Here is a 23,501-nt window from a genome sequence, read left to right as displayed (position 1 = left end):
AAAACAGGTTTGGAGGGTTACTGAGACAGATTCAAGAGTTAATAGCTATATTTAAGTTTCTTTTTAAATCTGTGAAAAAAAAATGTTTATTTTTATATAACTAACCAGGAGATTCTATCCCTCAATATGAAAAGTATGTATCTGCTCCTATTTGTGAATTAAATTCAGATGTCCCTGAAAATTTTTTATAGAACCACAAACTAGTTCAAAAGGATTTTTATGCAATTATAGTAAGGCTTAAAAGTTTATGATGGGCTTTTAAAATCCTTTCACAGTATAAGACATTAACTTTAAAAATTTTTTAAATATAATATTCATATTCATTACTATGTAATGTCATTTATATTAATTAACTTTTCCTATAACGTGCTTATGTGGTTTTCTTTTTTTGGTCACACAGAATCAAGCTGACAGAATCTGAAGCAGATTGGCAGTATAAAAGTTAAAGAAAAAATTAAAGAACCTATAATAGCTCTTCCTTCTCCACAGAAAAGCATTATATTAGGAAAGATAAAGGAAAAAGATTTTATTTTTATCACTGCAAATAAGATAAATGACAACTTAAGTATACCAAGTATACATCATCCCTAAACTGCATTAAAAAACAGACTGATGATCTGATTTCTTGTCTTTCCTGTCACAGAATTCATTCTGCTACAGATCTCTGAGTTTGCAGAATTTTAAAATACCTGTTACAATTGATTCCTTCCCCAAATGGTAGATGGTCTGCATTATACACCACTGAGTCACAGTGACACTGTACTCTTCTGGGTCTTCTGAATGGCTGTATCATCCAGACAATCTGACAGGATGCAAAGTTTGACAGGTCCGGCAAGCCTTGAAGATGTGGGCTTCAAATCATCACAAATCAACTCTTGCACACTCATCTTCATTTCCTGTTCATTTGCTTTAGTTCTCTTCTCTCCAGGTTTATTGTTCCACAGTGAAAAAAGCTGACAAAAATTTCAGCAAGCAGATGCAGCTCCCGGGTACTTCCTTGCACTGAGTGTATTCAGAGCACACCAGTCGCTCCAGATATTTCAAGGTCTTCCCCTGTGATTTGGGTTACGTTGCTAAGTGACCAGCCACGTTCCTAGCAGCAATTGGTGAAGTCAGAAAAAGTTAAGCTAGACATAAATGGTAGGTGAAGCCCAGTAAATACTGGAAGGTAATTCAAGGAAGACCATGGATATGGTAGGATAATGTGATGAAAAACCATTACTAATCTCTTGAATGCCAACAATTTGACATCCAAGTACTTATGACAAAACTACGCTTAGTACTGATGGCTGGAGTAGTGAACTGATTGATAGATGGGTTAAGGTGATAAGAGCAGTAGACTTATGTGAGGATCAACCTTTGGTTTATTACCTTCTGAAATTCTCCCATCTCTGCCCTTAACTAAAGAAATGAGCAACTTAATTGGATTGGTAATATCTTAAAAATATTTCCTTTTCCTTTACTTTTTAAATGTCTTGAAAAGTACTTGGAGGAAGTGTATCAGGAGTGAATTTTTCTTTTTCTCTTTAACATGTATAAAAACAATAATTATAATCATGTGATACCTGAGCACTGAAAACTAGTACAGAGCACAGTAGGCATTAGGAGAAACACTTGTTTCTTATATCATTCTTTTGATGGGCTTTGGAATGGAACATTTCAAAAGATCTTTTCTTTAGAAAAGTAATTAGGATAGAAGCCTATTACATATAATAAACCTTTCTTAGCTGAATTCAGACTTTTACAAGTCTTTGGACATTTTTAAGTGAATTGCTAAAACAAGTCATTATAGCTTTCTATGAAGAAACATTAGATATAGATTTTTCAAAAATAAAAATAATCACATAAAATATATTAGTGAATGCCACCATTTGGGAGATTTTTCCAGGAATAGATATTCCTGTGATACAAAGTTCTACTTGCTGAAGATTCATTTAAGAAACTAAATTCTGATGTGGAAAACTCTGAAAATATAACTCCGTGCATAACAAATCGACAGGATGTATTTGAAAAGCACCTTCTAGTCCTGGCCAGTGTGGCTCAGTTGGTTGGAACATCATCCGTGCACGGAAGGGTCTCGGGTTTGATTCCCGGTCAGGGCACATAACCTAGGTAGCAGGTTCAATCCCTGGTTAGGGCGTGTGTGGAGGCGGCCAATTGATGTTTCTTTCTCATTCTCCCCCAAACTAGAGATTGGAATCGGGAATAAGTAGACCGACTTTCAAACTCCATACTTCAACAATTTCTTAATGGATGGATCACCCAGAAATGGCCGGGGTTAAGGTTAGGGGAATTGGCTCCCCTTACTCATTTCAAGCCACCTTCAAACCCATTAAAAACCCTGTTTTGTGTAAAATTTGCTGGGGCACTAAGTTCTATATCCAAAATAAATGTTTTCAAGAAGTCAAAGATCAAAAAGAATTTTGTTGTGTGTATTCTGTGGGATGGCACATTTTAGTTGCAAGCAATATTTTGCTTGGGGTCAAATTATACCGCATGGACATGCATCTCTGAAAGTAGTCAATGACATGTGATGTGTTTTAAGCAAAGTCCATTTTAATGTAACAATTCGTATAACCTGTGTCTAATAATGCTATAAGATTTTTATAAGATTTTAAGTTGTTTTTTATAAAAAAAAATAGCTACAAAGTAAGGATTAAACTTAAGTTTAATTTTTTTCCCAAGGAAATATACTAACTTAGTGGATCCAACTGCTCATCTTTAAGACCTGGATAGGGCAGGGCAGGACAAAAATTTTACTTGTTTATCGAGTAAGAAATACACAGTAAACTAACAATGAAACTAGCTCAAAATAAGGTATAATTCTTTCTGAAGGCTGCTGAATGCCTGAAGTGAAATGTTCTAGGTCAGCTGCTATTTCAATCTAATTTTAGTTCTAGAAACTGCAAATCATGATGATCCTATTATCCCAGCTAGCTTTAGGCAAAAATTGGTTTCAGTTTGTGATAAAAAGCTAATATACTATAGGTGTCAGATGTACCAAGGCCTCAGTTTAGAGACTCTAGGTTGTCTTACCTAAACAGTAGCATTTCTTCTATATTTTGGTGCTATGATTAGTTATACAATGATTAAAACACTCAAAAGGGGCAATTAAGTCCCAAGTGAGATGCACAGGCAGAACACTGGGCAAGCATTAGTGTTTGCTATCCTGAGCTGAAATTTCATTGTCTAAGAACCCTCACTACATTAAAACTTCAACTGTGAATCCTGACCATTACGGAAGCATCTCTACTTCATTCCTAATAGATGAGCTGCTGGGATGAGGATGACATCAGTTAATTATACTTCTTATAAAGTATCCTCAGAGTAGAGCCTATTTTTTTTATTACAAAATAGTTTAAGCACAACACTAAAAATATGGATCAAAGAAGACCAAGTTCAGACTAGAGCAGTCATTCAGAAATTAAATAATTAAAGCCCCCAAACCAAACTTTACCTGCCCACTACTTCTAGAAAGTAGGCAGGTATTAGGAGGTAAGCCCTAGAAAGGGGGGAAAAACAAACAAAAAGCACGAAACACAGGAGTTGAACTGTATGACAACAGCAATAAGAAATGGAGCTGTATCCTAACAGTTCTACTCCTATAGCACCAAGAGTGCTGGAGAAAGACAGAAACAGACTAGCAGTTCAATGGCATTTGCCCCAGTTTTTTTTTTTTTTTTTTTCAATTTGCAAGGCCTAACTGCAGAATTCAATTCCACATCGGACTCCTAGATGTTGAATATTAGCATGATTTAAAAAAAAAAAAAATAAAGCCAAAAGCAAAAGATCATTTGGAAATTAAAGAACACATGTAGGTAAATATTAGCTAAGAGATTTATGTGTCGAGCTTTTCAGTTATTTCAGCATTTAAGAGCTTAAACTAGATGCTCTACAACTGAGAAGATAGACACTTTGGGGCAATGCCAAACTCAGACTCACCTCTTGAAATCAGATCGTGTTCACAATATTCCATTTTAAATGCTAAAGCATTAACATGCAGAAAAAATTCTTAACACTGTTAGTCTGAAAGAAAGTCAAGACATCATGGCTAACCAGCTTCATTATTAAAAATCAACAAGTGTTAGGTCTAGGATTTTGGATTTATTGACTATACCATATTCCCAACACCAAATGTTTATTTTGGAAAGAGTTAATGAATGAGTAAAAAAGATGCAGCTGTTAAAAATGACCCAAAATCCCAAGAGGAAATGATACAATATACACACATATATGTATGTACAAATACATATACATGTATATATGAACAAGGACATTTGGGTTTAAAGTTAGTAGTCAAATTTTCCAAGGACGTTTTTTGTTTTTTTTTTTAAACAAAGCCAAATTTTTATGTATTTTAAAACCACCTCCTCGATCTAACACTGTTAGAAATGAATGAATTACCCAATTTTGTGTTCAATTTTTTTCCCTGTAACGTCACTTGGTTCTTGGCTACTAACCTTTCATGTTACTCTTGGTTTTGTCAGTTTGCTTGCCTGTGGGGGTTTGGGCCTGTTGACCCTGCCCACTTGAAGAGGCTGCCTGCTGTGCTGCTTTCTGCTTTAACATTGTCCAATCAAATGTGTAGTCATATTGGTGGTTCAGGGTTCTGGAAAATATAAAATTACATGTTAATTCTTCAATAAGACTCTAGTTTAATACACAACTGAACTTTCAAGACAGGGCATTTTTTTAAGGAATTGAGTATTTTCTCTTAAGGGTGATAACTTCCAAAAGATTTCTTTCCCTACTGATTTTTTTAACCATTCATTTAATTAATTCTCACTTTATAAATGTCAGGATAAAGTGGGAGGAAAATGATGTCACCACATTTGGTCTGCTATATTTGATAATAAATCCTCTACTGTTAAAAAAAAGCTGCCTTTAAACTTTCTTAAAAGGGGCAAGAGGGTGGGAATGGAAGGCAGCATGGATAGCAAAAACACTGTCAATTATCTTGTGGGAATAATCATAACAAGGAGGTACTGCTGAAAACAAATAGAGCAGGAATGGGACTCTAAGTTTGTAAGAGAGAGATCTATGCTAGTGGCTTGGGAAGACTTTTCTGGGGTTAGAGGATTACCTCCAATTCTTATGAAATCCAACCCCGTGTACTTTATCTCACCCCTCCCCTCTTCAAGACCAATTCTGGGTTGCACCAAGGGAATCCTAGAATTTGGCCTGCCTCCACGCTACCAAACACTCTATGACTGATATTTTAATTGCTTTTCATTTTGGTATTGAATAAGGTCCTGTACCAAAGTTGGAGACTTCCATGGGCCACCAATGTCACTAAGATGTAATGTAAAATGCAAATATTGTGGAAAAGTTTGATTCTACTTTGAGCTTGATTCAACTGTTTATCCATCCCAAACTAAAATAATTTCAAGTACATTAATACTACAAGTGGTAAAAAGCCAAACAAAATCAATTTCTTAAAATTTTACTCATGTTGGTTGGGCCCACTTTAATTTTCCACTTGTCAGAATAGATATGTTGAGTAAATTTAACTAATCCCCCTTCACTGGACTTTAGAGTCTTAAACACTTTAAAAACTGACCTGAAAAGAATGCGAAATAGCTGCCTCAGATACATGTAATCTGGGGCTTCCTCAAAGCGCAGCCCACGACAATAGTTTAAGTACATGGCAAATTCTGCAGGAAACCCCTGTAAGTTCAAGAGTAAAAGAAAAAGTTAAAAAAAACAAAAACAAAACAACTTATTTCAAGATAGAAAAATCAATGCATTTGAATACAAGCAAAATATGTATTTGAGGAGGGGGTTTACTACTTTATTGGATGATCTGAAAGTAAAATAACTGATTTGGTATCCTCATAAAATTAACAAAAGTTTACCATCTTGACCACCTTATTATTACTTTATCATTTAATACTGGTAGAGAAATATTTTTTCCCCATTAACATTATATTGCAAGCACCCTTTTGTTATTTCCAACTGCTTCATAAACCTCTGTGTTGGCTGCATAACAGCAGACCTTACGAATACATCATAATTAACTTGTACCCTTTAACTAGACATTTAGGGGAGCCCAACTTTTTTTTAATAAACAATACTAATAATCACATCTGTGGGCATAAACTTTTTCCATGTTCAATTTCCTAAGGAAGATTCTCAAAGATGTTTATAAACATTTAAGGCTGTAGATATTAGTCATCAAAAGTATTTTGCCATCAAGAATGTAAATGTGCAAAGCATTAAAATAACAAAAATCCCTACATCTCCTCTCCTTCAGTAAATGTGAAAGTGAAGGGAGGTAAGTTAAAAGTCTCTTCGCACAACCTTACGATTTCAATGAATTTCTCACATCTAGAACAAGGCAGGATAGAATGGATTTATTTGCAACATTTATTTTTAATGATTGTATTGATATAAACAGTTTTAAGTTTTACAAAGTACTTTTATGCTATTTTATTTTCTAGGGTGAACATCTGAAAATAAAGTCATGAATATATTATACATCTTTGTTTTTAAACTCTTAACCAGATTTAAAACATTCTCACTATTTTATAGTAATACCTAATACTTCTGTATTTACTACACACTGAATCAACTGTATGTGGCTAATCTAAAAGACAGTCATAGCCCACAATTTCTACACCAAAATTAAGATGTAGTCCACACGTAGAGACTGTTATAATCCTTTCTCTTCCGGAAAAATGGCTGACTTTTCTAATGAGACAAATGAATCTTTCTGTTCCATGGAAATGTAGTCTATAGAAAATATGTTTTGCTTCTTGAAGCATATAGGTTTTTAAGTTATCTGGGTGAATTACAACATAACGTTTTACTTATTAACCTAAAATATATTTCATAATTGCCCTAACTGGTTTGGCTCAGTGGATAGACCATCAGCCTGCGGACTGAAGGGTCCCAGGTTCGATTCCGGTCAAGGGCATGTACCTTGGTTGCGGGCACATCCCCACTGGGGGGCGTGCAGGAGGCAGCTAATCGATGTTTCTAACTCTATCCCTCTCCCTTCTTCTCTGTAAAAAAATCAATAAAGTAAAATAAAAAAATTTTAGGGGCAACTTTGCATGCCCTCCCTCCTCCATCTGCCAAATTCTTAGTCCTTGGACAAAAATTACTCCTTAGGGCACAATGTCAGATGCCTCTTTGAAAGTGGAGAGCAAAGGAATGAGACATAAGACTGTACGATTAAAGGTGAGGCAGAGGGATGCTGGTTTGCTGTCTGGGGAGGACCTGGCTGGATGGGACAGCCCTGGCCAGTCCTACACAGCCAGAGGTCAGTAAAGTAAATAAATAAATAAATAAATTTATTTCATTATTTGAAACAATGAATCCCAAGGTGTCTCAGAAAAGATCATAGTCTCCCACTCCACCAGGCATGACATTCGTGCACTGTGTGTGTGTGTGTGTGTGTGTGTGTGTGTGTCCCTTAGCCCGTCCGGGTGCCCTCGTGTTGCTGCGGAGGCGGGCCGCTGTGCTCACCAGCCATCAGCAATCAGCTGGCTTGTGGCTGAGCAGTGCTCCAACTGTGGGAGCGCACTGACCACAAAGGGGCAGCTCCTGCATTGAGTATCTGCTCCTTGGTGGTCAGTGTTGTGTCATAGCGACCGGTCATTCCGCCTTTTGGTCGATTTGCATATTACCCTTTACTATATAGGATATGTATAAAAGGGGAAAACAAATGTGTGAATGGGGAGACACATAAAGATATCACCAATTATCCCCTCCAGAGTACTATTTCAACTCATGCTGATTTCTACTTTCTATCACCCAATTATGTAATTACATACTATTTTCTCATTATTTCAGGTATTCAACAGTCTAAAAGACAATCATGTGGTCTTCTTTCATGTTAGCCATGGTTTCCCACAGAACATCTTTCCATTCTAAACTCACGTGCTTCTCTACAAAGTTTGAGATTTCAGAGAAATAAGCCTGATTCAGTCATCTATATTGTCACACATGTACTATTTTATTTTGTTCTGATCTGCTAGCCTTTGTTTCCCTACTCCTTTTGTACCAACTGTCGATGTCCTTTTTTAATTTAGAATATTTTAAAATGTAATATCTCTCATAAATTAGTGAGGCTCCATTAGAAAAGTTTGCCTGTTCTCTTATTTTCCCTATAATTTTTAACAGATGACAGAGCTCAAAGAAATCAGAAACAGTAAAACACACACTTAATGGCAAATGGCTAGCTCCTAAAACGATGTTTAAGTTCCAGAGATGGCAAGAAAAGTGTTTCTTTTTGTTCGTGGATCATTTATATTAAAAACAAAATCAAGCATGTACACCTACCTTACATAAAACTTCCACAGGAGTGGACATCTTCTTTTCACTAATTTTTTCATATTTTTGTTTCTTTGTTGCAGCCTGTGGAAAAGAATCAAACCACACAGACATGTTCAGTGTTACTGAGATCCTTATTAGTTTAACATACTAGACACAAATGTAAACTTAAGATTCAAGAGAACATAAACTAGATTTAAACAAACCCCAAAGTACAACATATTTAAGTTCCCCACCCCCGCCAAATTGTTAATTTCTATATGGGTTTCTATTTCAATAACATTTTTAGCTATTAAGAGAGGGTGAGTCTAACAGGAACATGAAGATATATATGATTTAAATAAAACATGGGTGGTCAAATTTGAAATTTTCTTAACCCATAGTCAACACAAGAGCAAAGATATAAGCAAATCAACACAAAAAAATGAGCCCATCATTTAGTGACATTAATAACTCGTGCCACCCGGCCAGTGTAGCTCAGCGGTTGAGCATCGAACCAGGAACCAAGAGGCCATCGGTTCAATTCCCGGTCAGGGCCTATGCCTGGGTTGCAGGCTTGATCCCTGTGGGAGGCATGGCAGGGGCAGCCGATCAATGATGTCTCTCTCATTGATGTTTCTATCTCTCTATCCCTCTCCCTTCCTCTTAAAAAGAAGAAAAAAAAAAAAAGCAATAAAAATATATAAAAATAACTGGTGCTAAGTCAAAATACCTTTCCAATGAAAAATATTAATAATGAATAAAGCTACTCACACATAAATACAAAACAAGCTCCTAGTCTCACAGATAATTAAAAAAAAATACAGACACCATTTTCCTTTAAAGGATGAATAAAATATTAACATATAACATAGCCATTCAATTCTAAGACACAGATATTTATCATTAATACACACAAAAGAAATGTTAGGATAATTAAATAATACAGCTAGTATTGCTGGCTAAACCAGTTTTACTGTACACAAAAGTATAATGGCCTCCACCTAATTTCTTAGCCCATGTTAACTTCTATCCAGATAAAGCTTCTGGTTGCCAATGGGTACCTGGCTTCCTGTCTCCCAAAAATGTGTGTTCTTCAGGTATGAATGTGGGATTCTATTAGCTTATTCTTACTGAAATGATCAGATTTTATTTCCCAATAAAAAGTAAAAATAAAGTAATTCCATTTTAGAACACCTCCTATTTGAAAGAGACTTAAAGTTCATCCCCAATATTATTTTTACTCTTAAAACAAAAGAGGGGGTGTGGGGTGGAGAGGGGAATAAAAGGGTAACATCTGTAATACTTTCAAAAATAAAGATAAATTAAAAAACAAAAACTGGTCATTTGAGTCTGGTTTACCTTTAATCCTTGCCATGGCAGGCTGGTTCTATTAAAATACATCAAAACATATCCTAATGATTCCATGTCGTCCCGGCGACTAGAAAAGAAAATGTAAATTTATAAGCTGAAATTATTATGAAAAACGTGAAAGAAAGCCAGGTACACAGAAGAATTTTGTCAAGTGAGGAGAGAGCAATTTGGTGTCTTGTACAAGAAGGTACATAGTTAAGGTAATAAAAACGTTCATTAATGGGTTACTTCTAAATAAAACTCATAGAATCCCAGATTGCAAAATCTAACATTGCCTTGCAACGTAATTTTTAGAAAAGAGCAAAAAGGATTTAGCTAAACAACTTTCCAAACCAAAGAGCAGAACTCTTGTTAAGTTTTGCAGAACCTCATAACTTTATCGAGGTTGAAATAAATTAATGTAAACCTAATTAAACATCTATATGATCTCTCTCTCTTTCTCTCAACCCTTGAACAACACAGGTTTGAAATGCAAGGCTACACTTATATGCAGACTTCTTTCAATTGACCACATTCAACAGACCAGACCCAGAGCAGTTCAAACCTGACTTGTTCAAGGCTCAACTATCACATACATACATACATACATACATACATACATTCAGACAGATCTATATATTTAAGAACTGGTAATACTTTGACCTATAGAAAATGTGAAATCAGTTTAACCCAGGGTATTCAGATATTCATGGGTATTTTCTAAGCTTGGTTTAAGGAGCAAAAAATGATTTATAAAAGATGGAGAACATGAAAACCTAGAACTCAAGCCAAGAAACAGCAGAGATTATGAAGATTTATTCAAACTAGATGCTATTAATTTATGGTATGCAAGAGTAGGACAGAAGATGATCCACCAATCCCTTTTGGTTCATTAGACTCAGATAACATTTTCCTTGTAAAAATAACTTATAGTCTTCCCCAAAACTCAACTTGTATCACTAAAATATAAAAGCTCAAGATCAGTATTAAGAAAATGAGTACTATCTTCAGCTGCAAATATAAACATCATGATAAAATTGCATTTATGCATATAACTTTTCACCATGCAGTATTTTTCTTCCCAAGGGATGACCTTCAACAAAGAAAACAAAAAGGCCTCATTTAATTGGCTTCTCTGCACTGGCTAAAGCAGCAAGTAAAAGATTTAATAAGCACCCTTCAAATACTCAGCCAAGAGATATCTTTAGATACTGTAAGAAACTAACTGAAATATTAAAAAAAAATACATCAATGGCTTTTGCTATGAATTTTATTAACACTTTCAACTGTCAAACTCACCTCTGTTCAATACCAAGATGTGCATTGATGCTAGCATATCGGGCAGTGCCAGTGAGATTTTTATCTTCTCTGTATGGTATGTGTTGCCTTGTCCTGTTGTCTCTGTACTTTTTGGCCAAACCAAAATCAATAAGGAATAACTTTAAAAGAAAATAAAAAGACATTATTAGGTTTCCACCTTGTTCAATTAAACTATTTTATTCATTAAATGGCATCTACTTTCTTTGTTCAAATACATCAAAGTATCATAAGTAGAACAGATATCATGAACAAACGTAACACTCCAATAAGCTTTTATTAGTCCTCATTAATAAATCAAGTTTAAAAAGATAGTTAGGTCAAGTGTTTGATTCTGTCAACTGAACAATTTCACAGGCTCAGTTCACTCCACACCCAGAAGCCTGTGTGCTGTGTGCCATAATGGAACCCGATATCCAGTTACTATTGGTAAACAAGACAGCTCTCAAAGTTTGATATTAACAAGAAAACCCAAGATTTTTATTAACAAAAAATAAGCATTTTTTAAACAAGCATGCATTACATTCTACTACATGAAGTGACATTTATGCATGTGATCAGGTTAAACTTCTAGAAACTATAACAAGTTGACCTAAAATCTTTAAAAAAAAAGTACTTAATATCAAGGTGGCTTACAATCAGCAGTTTAGATAACCTAACCAAAAACCAAACTAATATTGTATTATAAAATAAAGTTTAGTGCTCTCTCATATATGGTACAAAGAGATTAAGATACTCATTTATAATGTTGATTTTTAAGTAATTCGCCGTTTACTCCCCATAATTAAAACCTTTAAAAGAGCCCTAGCTGGTTGGTTCAGTGGACAGAGCATCAGCCTGCAAACTGAAGGGTCCTGGGTTTGATTCCGGTTGAGGGCACATGCCCAGGTTGCGGGCTCAGTCCCCAGTGGGGAGCGTGCAGGAGGCGGCCGGTTGGTGATTCTCTCTCAACATTGATGTTTCTGTCTCTCTCCCTCTCCCTTCTGCTCTGAAATCAATAAAAAATATATTAAAAATGAAACAAAACACAACACCTTTAAAAGAAAACAAACCAAACTATTTTTGACAAAAAAATCCAAATATGTTCACATTTACCTACCTTCTAAAGCAAAATAAACAATATTTACTTAAAAGTGTAACTTTTATCATAAAATCACATTAAGATTATTAAGCAAAGCAAGTCTATATGCCCTTACACTAATATAGCCCTAGACCAGTGGTCGGCAAACTCATTAGTCAACAGAGCCAAATATCAACGGTACAACGATTGAATTTTCTTTTGAGAGCCAAATTTTTTAAACTTAAACTATATAGGTAGGTACATTGTTATTAACTTAATTAGGGTACTCCTCAGGCTTAGGAAGAGCCACACTCAAGGGGCCAAAGAGCCGCATGTGGCTCTCGAGCCGCAGTTTGCCGACCATGGCCCTAGACCAGGGGTGGGCAAACTTTTTGACTCGAGGGCCACAATGAGTTCTTAAACTGGACCGGAGGGCCGGAACAAAAGCATGGATGGAGTGTTTGTGTGAACTAATATAAATTCAAAGTAAACATCATTACATAAAAGGGTACGGTCTTTTTTTTTTTTTTTTTTTAGTTTTATTCGGCCATAGTTTGCCCATGGCTGCCCTAGACTATTACACTTTACTAGTTATGCCTAAATTTTGTAGTTTTTTTCCATTAGGCTGACATTGGGGTTCCTTCTGTCACAGTTTATAATTTGTGATATGCTGGAAAACCTGATTACCTAGTCTGTTAGGGTTTGTGTCAAAAAATAAAGCAAGTTATTAATTTAAGTGAAAAAGATCTGACCAAGTGTTTCTCTTAGTTGGATGAAAAATACCTATTTCAGGCAGGCACTGTTAACCTAGTCTCAGCTTTAAGCTGGATCAAAAAGACAATGAGGTTTGAGCTTCTGTAACTATGTTAACAATGTGATATTTATTTGATTTACTACTATAAAAAATGAAGATTAAATTTTTAGTAAAATGTAGTTGAATAAAGAAAGCGCTTATAAAGATACTAACTTAAGCAACTGAGTTATAGAAATATAAAGTGTTATAAAACAAAAAAACTCATGCTGTTTGTCTTCATATGAATATCAGTTTAGTACACAAGTATCAAAATGAGCAAAATATTTCTCAAAGGCAAAACAGAAATTATGACTTAAGCTCCAGATTCATATAGAAAATCAATCAAGGGAAAAATAAACATAAAAGGACACCCAGCCTCAAAGTATTTAAAAAATATCCCTAAGAATTATGTGGATTTTGAATAAGAAGTGATTAGAACAGTGATGGTGAACCTATGAGAATAGGAGACAGTTTCAGAACTCATTTTTTTGGTTGATTTTTCTTTGTTAAATGGCATTTAAATATATAAAATAAATATCAAAAATATAAATCTTTGTTTTACTATGGTTGCAAAGATCAAAAAATTTCTATATGTGACACGGCATCAGAGTTAAGTTAGGGTTTTTCAAAATGTTGACACGCTGAGCTCAAAAGGTTCGCCATCACTGGATTAGAACACAGACTCTCCTCTAAGGGCTATTTTCCAGGATTTCTTCGTTCATTACTTCAAAGTAGAGAAAATAGGAACATCTCTGACATGATTATGTCTGATAGCTTCATTCGTGTCTAAATCGACAATCAGAAGCTGATGTGCAATTCAATAACCACACACTTTCTCACAACTAAAAAGACTGCTTGAGTAACTGTTCACTAGAGTATTTTTCCTTCCACAACTCTAAAGGATGAAATGTAATGAAGAAAACAAAAAACATTCAAACACTATCTTCTTAAACATCTCAATCATTGGTATCAAAACAAAATACTACAAAGCAAATCAATTTAAAAATTTCTCTTGTAAAATCTAAGTCAGGAAAAGTAATGTCACTGCCAAACAAAGGTATCCTATTTTAAGAGCAAACAATTGAAAGAAAAACTACTTAAAAATTTAAAAAAGCTTTTAAATCTCTGGGTAATTCATCATTTTCTGAGATCTATTAAGCATCTTTAGTAGCTTTCTATGCTGTGAATTTAAAAATGAATGTAAACATATAATGGAAGTATATACATGAAACCGATACCAAGGATACAAACAACCGCAAATATGTAAAGGTAGAACAAACAAGGAAGTCAGTATTTAGTAAGTCATAAGAAAATGCATTTTTATAGGTTTATATATGCAAAGAGAGGCCTAATCTCTTTGGTGAGTCAAGCAAAACTGTGGGTTTTAAAAATATGTATGTTCTAAGTAAAATTTCTTCCTGTGTTAAAGAATACAGCACGATTCTTCAAAGGCATGTGGAAATGAGTTAATGTTGGATATACTGGGATAACTCTATTCAGTAGAGGTGCATTTTCTTCAGAAACACTACTGTCAATTTTAGTTTTTAGTATATGCATCAATTTCTCCTAACCAGGGGTCACATTACCCTGCCCCTCCAAAGACTTAACAAAGTCACTTTTCCTCACAACCCAGCTAATCTATAGAGAATATAAACAATTCAAAAAAAATTAATGGAAATTATTAAATAATTATGGTACAAAATATAAGTAAAATGTGTGAATTAATGAATAAGTAAAAAAGGAGAACCAAATTTGCCTTACAATGTGCCTCACATACTTTTAACACTTCCCTCTTTTCCCAACCAAACCTAGTCACCACAGTTGGTACTACTTCTTTGTCCATGAATAAAAATAAATGTAAATTTATGAAACCTTTGTGACAGCAAGAGAAGGTGGCCCCTAAAATAATGCTGGGTAGTATGGACAAAAATTACATATCACTCAGATGATGCATGTGGTAATTAAGGAACTACAACATATGCTCACATATAAAATACAACTTTCTTTTTTAAATTACTCATGGCAATACTTCCTTCTCAGTGTATCTTAAATTGATAGACTCATTTGCTCTTGAGCTTCAAAATTTACCTAAATTTTATGATTAAAAAAACTATTATTTAAATAGAAAAAAACCCACCTATTTCCCCTTGTTTGTCTGAAAATTCATCCAGTAAGAAACATATTTAATATCTACAAATGTAAAAGATTGTGAAGAGTTCTGCTTACGTTTTAAAAAGTTAGAAAATTATGAGGGTGTTTATCTAGACTGCCAAACACTAAATCAGGGGTCCTCAAACTACGCCCCGCGGGCCACATGCAAATACAAATATTGTATTTGTTCCCGTTTTGTTTTTTTTTTTTACTTCAAAATAAGATATGTGCAGTGTGCATAGGAATTTGTTCATAGTTTTTTTTTAAACTATAGTCCGGCCCTCCAACCGTCTGAGGGACAGTGAACTGGCCCCCTGTTTAAAAAGTTTGAGGACCCCTGCACTAAATCATCAGATTATACATTCACTTAATTTGTGTGTTATTAATGGCAATTGTTTAATTATGTTATTGTTATATTGTTAGAATGCAATGTCTTCTATTTCCAGAGCATATGTTCTTACTGAGGTAAATCAATTCTAGAAACAGTAGAACTGAAATCTGACCTATACTTACCTGAAGGTCATTAGGGAAGGAGAAGAGAGTTAAGGCATAATATATTCACCATTCAGTACTGATGTATTTCATGCACTGAGTTATGCAACTCCAAATACATTTTTAAACTAAAAAGTCTATTTCAAGTTTATCACCAAGTAAAGAATTTCCATACTAGACTAACGTATTATTTCCTTACATGGATGTTAGAGATCTAAACATAATCCTGTTTTCATTAGGTTTTCTCTAAACTTTAGAAGTTTAAGCGAAAGCCACAAAGAAACATCTTAGTAATGTTATGTTTGCCAAGTATGTCTGAATAATGCCAACGTAAGAGGTGCTTGAGAAAGATCTACATTTTCCAGAATTAAAACAAAACAAAAATAATCAAAATAAAACAATAAAAAAAGAAAAGCACATGAATTTGGGATTGAGTTTGGAATAGGAGACAGTTTCAGACCTGGTTTAATCCTGAGAAAGATGGGTCCTGAGAAGTACTAACAGTCATGCTTCTTTTCCTCTTCCCCACTGGAGATTCTAAACACTAAACAGACAATAGAGGGTGGCAGTGCATCAAACAGTATTGCTTACATTGCAACAATGGCCGGCGCAGACAGGCAACACCGAGGCATTAGAGAAAGAACAGGGTAGCCAAATGCCATCCTTCTTCCACCAAGCACTGAGCTTCTCAGTTTTCCAAATAAGAATCACATGATCAAGAACATTTGAATTCTGGAAAATACTCAGGTTTTTTAATGCCGCTATAATGTGTCACTGCCTGAAACAGGGATAGCAATGGTGACATTTGTCTCTTTAATTTTTTAATCAAAAATGGGGAATTTGGATTTGTAATCTTTAGTACCATAATCTGCCCTTCTCTCCCCAAAAATTATACAGGGGGGAAAAATCTTCAGTAAGGAAGAGGTAGAAGGCATTTAGTCACCTTAAAATTTATTTTAATAAGCATGCAGGGCTGATTACTGGAAGAGATGAGCAAATTCACTAAGATTGGAGTGGCCACTCCTAAATATCAAATTCAGAACAATTTTCAAAATAATAAATTTTACTTGAAAAGTCAACCTCAAAGCCCCCCAAAACTATGTTTTCCAATTAATAGAAAACTACTGGAACAAGCTGACCAAAGAATCCAGTCTCATACAACTGGCATTTTTCAAACTACAATACAGAAAACACTAGAAACCAACTACATAAACAAAACACTAGTCTAAAATGTTCAAGAACATTTAGAATTTGAGTCTTAGCTAAGTTAAAACACTGTGCTTCTACCCTAGGGGTTCTCTGAATCTGTGTAACAGCAAGTAGCTCCACAGCATCCTATTCAATATCTCTAAAGAGGACACAAAATCCTAAAGATTTTCATCGCTGGGCAATTTGGATTTTCTAACACAACTGCGTGATTAACAAGCTATTTTTAAAGGGGGAGGGGAGGAAGCAAAGAGGAATTATCTAGATCATAATTTCGTTTAAGGCAAAAAACCATGTCCTGCAATATCAATACAGATCACATGAGGATAACAGATCTTGGGGGGGGGGGGGGGAGGGCAGGGGAAATGGGGTGGGGGGCTGTGAAATGCCCAAAAGATTAGGGTCAAACTGACAGAACTGCCCCAAAATTAAGACCAGTAAATTCTTTCAATTACATTACCAGGTTTGGCAATAACAATTAAGAACCTGGATGCTTCAAAGAGAGAAGCAATATAATATTTAAAAAAAAAAAGAAAAAAAAAGATGATGCAATTTGGGAATGTCAAGGTAAGTTATATATAGATTTAAACACCTTTGTTTTTTAAATATTTAACTCAGCTTCCAACAAAAAAAATTTAATTTCCTAAAACTTGGTCAGACCAGCATTAATGTCTCACACATTAACAAATAACACCAGTTCTAATGGTAATAGCTCCAAGTTGGCATTCATACAGGCAAACAAAGGTAAACATATACAGCTAGACCTAAAACACCAAACATTTCTTAATGGTTTAATAAATCAAATGGGAAATCTTCCTTCCAAAAACATAACAAAACAAAAAAAACATAAAAAAACAAAAAGCCTCCAAGTTGTCCTGAAGTTGAGAATTTCTATCAGATCATTAGATCACAATATGCTTAGTGTATTGCCAATGCTGCCTGTCTGCCCGAGCTCAACATTGAATCAATCGATAAATAAAGCAATTCACTCAATACGCTAATAATTGCAGAAAAAGTTAACACAATTTAGTTTCTAACTGCAATCATGCGTCACTAGCTAAAACCCAATCATCCCCCCAAAAGTTCAACAGCTCTGAGACCCCAATGAACACTAATTTTGTTGTATGAATATTCATTCCACTTAATATTTTCCTTTGAAAGGGGGAGAAGGGATAGAGAATCCACCCAACTTGGCACCCAAAAAAATGTCAACTACTTTGAAGCAGGCCCAAAAGTTATCCTTTTGAATACAGAAATCCAAGGACTGAAGAATGCTCATTATCAACCATGCTCAGTCAGCAAATGTCAACACCATGGTTTCCACGCTGGCACAAGCACATATGAATATAAAATAGCTAAAACTGTTCAATAGTTCAGTAACAGATTATTACATTTCATTATAAAGCCCTTGGGAATTTTATATTTCATATAAATAACTAACCTTGGTTGGGTAAGTTGGAGAAAATTTATTTCAAGTTACTAAGTTAATAAGAGTTAGCTGATATTCTTCTAGTTAGTACAATATTTTAAAGCAATTATCAATAGCAAATTAAATTTACTATGACTTTTTAAAAAACGCAAGTTTACCAAAGCAATTCTTGGAGTTTTTACTCTGTGTTCTTTCATGCAAAGAACATTTGACTAACCTTATTACAGTGACGCCCAATACCCATTAGGAAGTTATCTGGTTTAATGTCTCTGTGTATAAAATTCTTTGTATGCACATATTCAATTCTACTGATCATCTGGGGAAAGAAAAAGGAAGAGAAAATTGAGTCAAGCAATTTGAATTAGATGATAAAAGCTATAAATTGTTATTGTTTTAAACGGAAATAGAAGCACTTTATTAACTTTATTCTTGTTTGCTTATTTATTTTTAACTACACATATCTAAAACATTCCTGGAAGTTGGTAGCATACAAAATAAGCATATGACTTTATATAAATGAGGCCATATACATGCTGGATTTCCTTTTTTCTCCTTTTTTTTAACATTTTTTGGACGCCCCCATTTTTTTCTCCACACTAATATAATCATATTCAAAATCTGAATTGTTAACATGCCATCTGACAAGTTTTTTTTGAAAATTCTATCAAGTCAAATGGTGTAGGTCTTACAAATATTCTGTGGTATAGATATGTTTTCCCCAACTTACAGTATTGTTATTATTTCCCTACTGTAAGCAATAATTATATTAATAAACTTAAATATGCTACCTACTAGTGCTTTTATTTCTATGGGCCAGAAGTTCCACACAATTTCAGGGAGAGTTGCTGGGTTAAAGGGTATTTTTCATTTTGATAGGTGCCTTTTAACACTTGGAGTGCGGGTGAATTTCCCGCCAAAATATAAGATGGCTCTGTCTTTTGGTTTTGTTCCATCCACCAAAAGGGTGGATTACAAACAAATATTTGGTAATACGCAGTTACAATCGGCCCGAGTTTACACGTTTCCCGCACTCCACCGCAAATCTATATGAACCGAGTTAAAGACGGCTCCCGCGGAGTACGCGCAATTCACGCGAGCCGACTTAACTCGTTTCCCGCACTCCAAGTGTTTTAAAATAGGTTATTAACAATTCATTTTTCGACTAGGAGTATATGAGAGTATTCTTTTATCCCACTAGTAAAGTGATTTCAGTTCTTTCTAAATTTTGCCACTTTGACAATTATCCCCTAACACTTAGTTTGGAAATCTGTTCATTTGTACTGATCATTTCAATTTACTATTCTATAAACTGTCAATATATATTTTTTTGTCCATTATTCTTTTGACTTGTTCTTTTCTTGTCAATTTTTCAAAAATTCTTTGTATACAACAATCTTTTATCTGTAATTTGTTATGTAAATAGATTTACATTTTTAAAAAACCTGTCTTTTGACTATTTATGATATCTCTTCTAAAATAGTTTTAACTTCAAATGATCAAATATGTCTACCTATTCTGTAAGAGACTTAGAAATTGTTTTATTTGATAATGTTTGCCATAGCCAGACTGCCAACATTATCTTACCCATGTTCTTGCTCTTCTCAGTAGTACGTGTCAAGGTTCTATTTTTTTTATTTGTCCTAATTTTCCCGAGTTTTTATTACTAGGAATATAAAGATTCTAAAACTTACTCATTTACCTTGACAAATGTCTTTTGAAGTCAAATCTGTAATCTCTGGCTTACACTGTTTATACTCTCAAGGAAGTAGATATATGCAATGTCCAAGTACCACCTTGTTCATTAAGGAATTAAACAAACCACTTGGCTCACTTAATGTACACATTCGTCCTAGCTAAATAATACCCTTCATTAAACTGTGACTATTAACTCACTGGGAAAACACTGGGGGAAAGACAATAGCACAAACTTTAGACTAATTCGAGTGTTGCCTATCACCAAGACTTAGCTGTTACCTGCTAAAACAAATGCTTTTCTGCATCCCGAATTATTCTTTATCCTTCGCAACCAGTGTACCCAGAATATACTTTTATCACAGAACCTAGAACATTGTATTTTTCCATTTTTCTCTAATACTAGTAAACTCTAAGCTCCTAGAAGGAACTAGTTATGTTTTTTCATATCCCTCTCCTCCCAGTGCTAATTACAGTAGCAGGCCCTGAAATGTTTCCTTATAAATGCCTATGTGTTACTGAGGCTATAGAATATAAAATTTTTATTAGGATTCACTTACATGTTAGTTCAAACATATTAAAAGGTTTTAAACTTTTTAATGTTTGAGCCCATAATATGCCACAAATAGAACACCGTACTTTACTAATATGTTAAACTTAGGGAATATCAGGCGCTGATTACAAAAAAAGTGAGCACTACTTTCTAATCCTTTGTATTTTTCCTAAAATTCTACCTCAAATGCTAGTTCTGTTTATCATCTCATTTTACTTTCTTATGATATTAGGTCTAAATTTTTAAAACGTTTTTCTCTTCCACAGCAATTTTACACATTAAGTTAACTTGACCCAATTCCAACAGTTTCCTGCCCTTAAAGGTATCTTGACCAAAATTAAAAATTATATGTATTTACCTGTTTCCGACTCTATTCCCATATCTTAAAATTCTTTAAAACACATCTTCTTTCTTATAAAAAGAAAAACCTAAGCTCTGGCTTTAAAACAATTTAATCTAACACTAGCCAATGCATTGATCGAATTCATGACACCTCAAAAAATTCCAACTTTGCTTAAATTCTACCAATGGCTGAGTTTCCATCACTTCGAAAAACATCTATTTGGCCAAAAAAAAAAATCAAAAAAAAAAATCTTGATTTTAGTGCCTTTTTAAAAAATATAGCTTTCATAAGGTTCCAGACATAATACATAGCATTCAATCTGTTTAATTTAGCCAAAATTTCAATATGTACATTTATTTATATTTATATACTACACTCTGAACCCTTTCTTCAAACAAAATCTTATAAGGAAACTTGCTACATTCAACACTAAAACAAATGCTCTTCATCTGATGGAGCACCATGAAAACTACTAGTCTAGAGGTGAGTAGTAAACCAGCATAATCCATTTTTGTCCTATACTGATCGGAAAACATCTACAAGTCATATCAGAGTAGTAAACTTGAATGAGTACATCCTCCTATTTTATCTTATTTGCTGATCCTAAAGTTAAACAGTGGTGAACAGTAATATTCTCATCAAAATTTCACATACCTGGTCAGCTAACATAAGTACAGTTTTCATTGTGAACCTTCTTGAACAGAAATTGAAGAGGTCTTCAAGGCTGGGTCCAAGAAGATCCATGACTAGCACATTGTAGTCTTTTTCCTGACCATACCACCTAACAAAACAAAAAGGAAAAAGGAAAAGCAAAGGCATTATGAAAAGCTGATTATCACTTAATATCACCAAATTTTTTAAAATTCTTAAACCTTAAGAATAAGTTTTCCCTCTCTGGTTCAGATGATAAAGGCACTGAGTAAGTACATTGTTGAACACAAAGTAAGGGTAAGGTGACTTTTCTCCTGTCAAGTGACTTCATTGTCCTATTAAGTCTTGCCTGGCAGACTTAACACCCCTCTTACAGGACAGCTGAAGTCTATACACATCTGCCACTGATTCCTGTGGCCTTGGGCAAGTTCTTTAATCTCACCTGATCTTACTTTCTAATTGAAGAAATGAAGAAGACTATGCATATTAGTCATTTCAAAACATTTCAGAAAGCAAAGATCCCTAATATTATATCTCTTGTCCCATTCCCCACCAAATATTTAATCAATAATTACTTATCCTATTTCTTTAAAGGAGTCACATTTTTTGCTTAGTTTCAGATTACAGGTAATAACCAGTACTACAACAAAGATGAAACTTGTTTTCGATGGGAATCATGTTTTTCTTATCCCATGCTGTATTGTGGGAAAATCTGTCCCCAATAACTCTGCTAATTTCAGAGACTTCAAGGACTTGGAATCACTTCAATAAATGATTTCAAGTTTCTATCTATACTTATAGTAGGTTAATATGCAAATTGGTCGGGACGCCATCACGTAACGTACCAGTAGGAGGGTGGGGCAGCGAGTTACAGGGCTGCAGAGAGCTACAGGAGCGGGGGCAGCAAGCTACATGCGGTGGAGAGCTTCGAGTGGCGGTGGGTAGGGCGGCCAGCTGAGGCAAGCGGCAGCGAGCTACTCGTGGAGGGTCACTAGTATGACTATAGTTCTGATAAGAGTACTTTCCTAAACAATCAACATTACTCCCCTAACCTGTGTGGCTCAGACCCAGTTGTTTGGAGCATCATCCCTTGATCAGGTTTGATTCCTGGTCAGAGCACATACCTAGATTGTGGGTTCAGTCTCCAGTTGGGACGTGTGCTGGAGGCAACCAATTGATGTTTCTCTCTCTCTCTCTGATCAATAAAAAAAGTAAAAACTAAAAAACAAAAGTTCATGTTCCTTTCTATACTTTAGCTTCAACTGTTCTTGAAAACTTGATACATGAATAACTGCCATCAAACACAGAAGGAATTCACTTCACACCCTATTTTCAGAAATAGGTATCCTGGTGGGGAAAGAGTTTCTGCTTAAACTTGAAGAAATCTTGCCTACTAAGCCTAAGAAAAGCAACAGATGTGGCTATGGCAGAGCTGGTCTGCCCTTACTGTACCTGAAATTGTTACCTACAATAAGTATTCACTTAACATTGCCAACAGATTCTGTGACTTTATGCAAAAATTAAGCAAAACAAAATATGACATTTTAACTCTTGATATAAACAAGAGTTAAGTTCCTATGGTATCTCATCCATGCTTTAACAAAATGACATTGAACAAAACATTATTTGAGAACCTGCTGTACAAGAATGTTCTATAATTTTTCCTTTTCCTTCCTTATTTTCCATATGGGAATTTAACACTTCACATTCCTTCAAACATTTACTTGAAGGAAAAGCTCGCAGTGGTGAAAGAGGAAGAAGTGAATAAAACGTAACAAATAATAATAATAATAATAATAATAATAATATTAAAAGGTAAATGATGAACAAAGTGAATAGGTTATGTTCTCCTTTCCTTTTTCCCCACCCTTTCCCCCCTCTTCCATTACTTAATTGCAGAGGCAAATTTGAGCTAGAGAGCTGTCAGGAACTTCCAAAATCAGTTCTTGCCACTATAAATGCCCAATAATAAAAACTGTAGCAAAATCTCCTTATATAAAAACCCTGGGTGTAACATCACGGCCAGAACCGCGACCAACCGGAAGGAAATCAGTCCTGCAGGGGTCATCTTGGAAACAGCTGCGCCCTTCCCCAGCTGTTTCCTGGAGGGTGAGGTTTCAGGCAGGAACCGGCCCTCAGGGCGAGTTTTCAGGCAGGAACCCGCCCTCAGAGCGGAGCATGGAAGTGAAATGATTTGTAATGGAT

At 34.8% G+C, this 23,501-nt stretch overlaps 1 protein-coding gene across 16 annotated transcripts in view; it reads right to left on the bottom strand.

Moving 5' to 3' along the window:
• CSNK1A1 (casein kinase 1 alpha 1) overlaps positions 1–23,501 on the bottom strand; it is a 42,027-nt gene that overhangs the window by 4,863 nt on the left and 13,663 nt on the right. For 2 of the 16 annotated variants that reach the window (XM_023761203.1, XM_023761205.1), the window contains 10 exons: positions 21,300–21,426; positions 18,275–18,373; positions 15,883–15,966; positions 10,909–11,048; positions 9,619–9,697; positions 8,287–8,361; positions 5,561–5,667; positions 4,461–4,609; positions 2,699–2,728; positions 690–1,093 (listed from right to left, as the gene is read on the bottom strand). In XM_023761203.1, coding sequence (XP_023616971.1) covers positions 1,074–1,093; positions 2,699–2,728; positions 4,461–4,609; positions 5,561–5,667; positions 8,287–8,361; positions 9,619–9,697; positions 10,909–11,048; positions 15,883–15,966; positions 18,275–18,373; positions 21,300–21,426 — 910 coding nt within the window. In that variant the 3' untranslated portion in view covers positions 690–1,073. Of the gene's footprint in view, positions 1–688; positions 1,094–2,698; positions 2,729–4,455; positions 4,610–5,560; positions 5,668–8,286; positions 8,362–9,618; positions 9,698–10,908; positions 11,049–15,882; positions 15,967–18,274; positions 18,374–21,299; positions 21,427–23,501 lie in introns of those variants that run through there. The other 14 variants (XM_023761208.1, XM_023761209.1, XM_014463199.2 and 11 more) reach the window with 12 other exon arrangements.

This window comes from Myotis lucifugus, unplaced genomic scaffold (assembly GCF_000147115.1).
Source record: "Myotis lucifugus unplaced genomic scaffold, Myoluc2.0 scaffold_202, whole genome shotgun sequence".
NCBI classification, from domain to species: domain Eukaryota; kingdom Metazoa; phylum Chordata; class Mammalia; order Chiroptera; family Vespertilionidae; genus Myotis; species Myotis lucifugus.
This window is presented reverse-complemented; position numbering and strand designations above follow the sequence as displayed.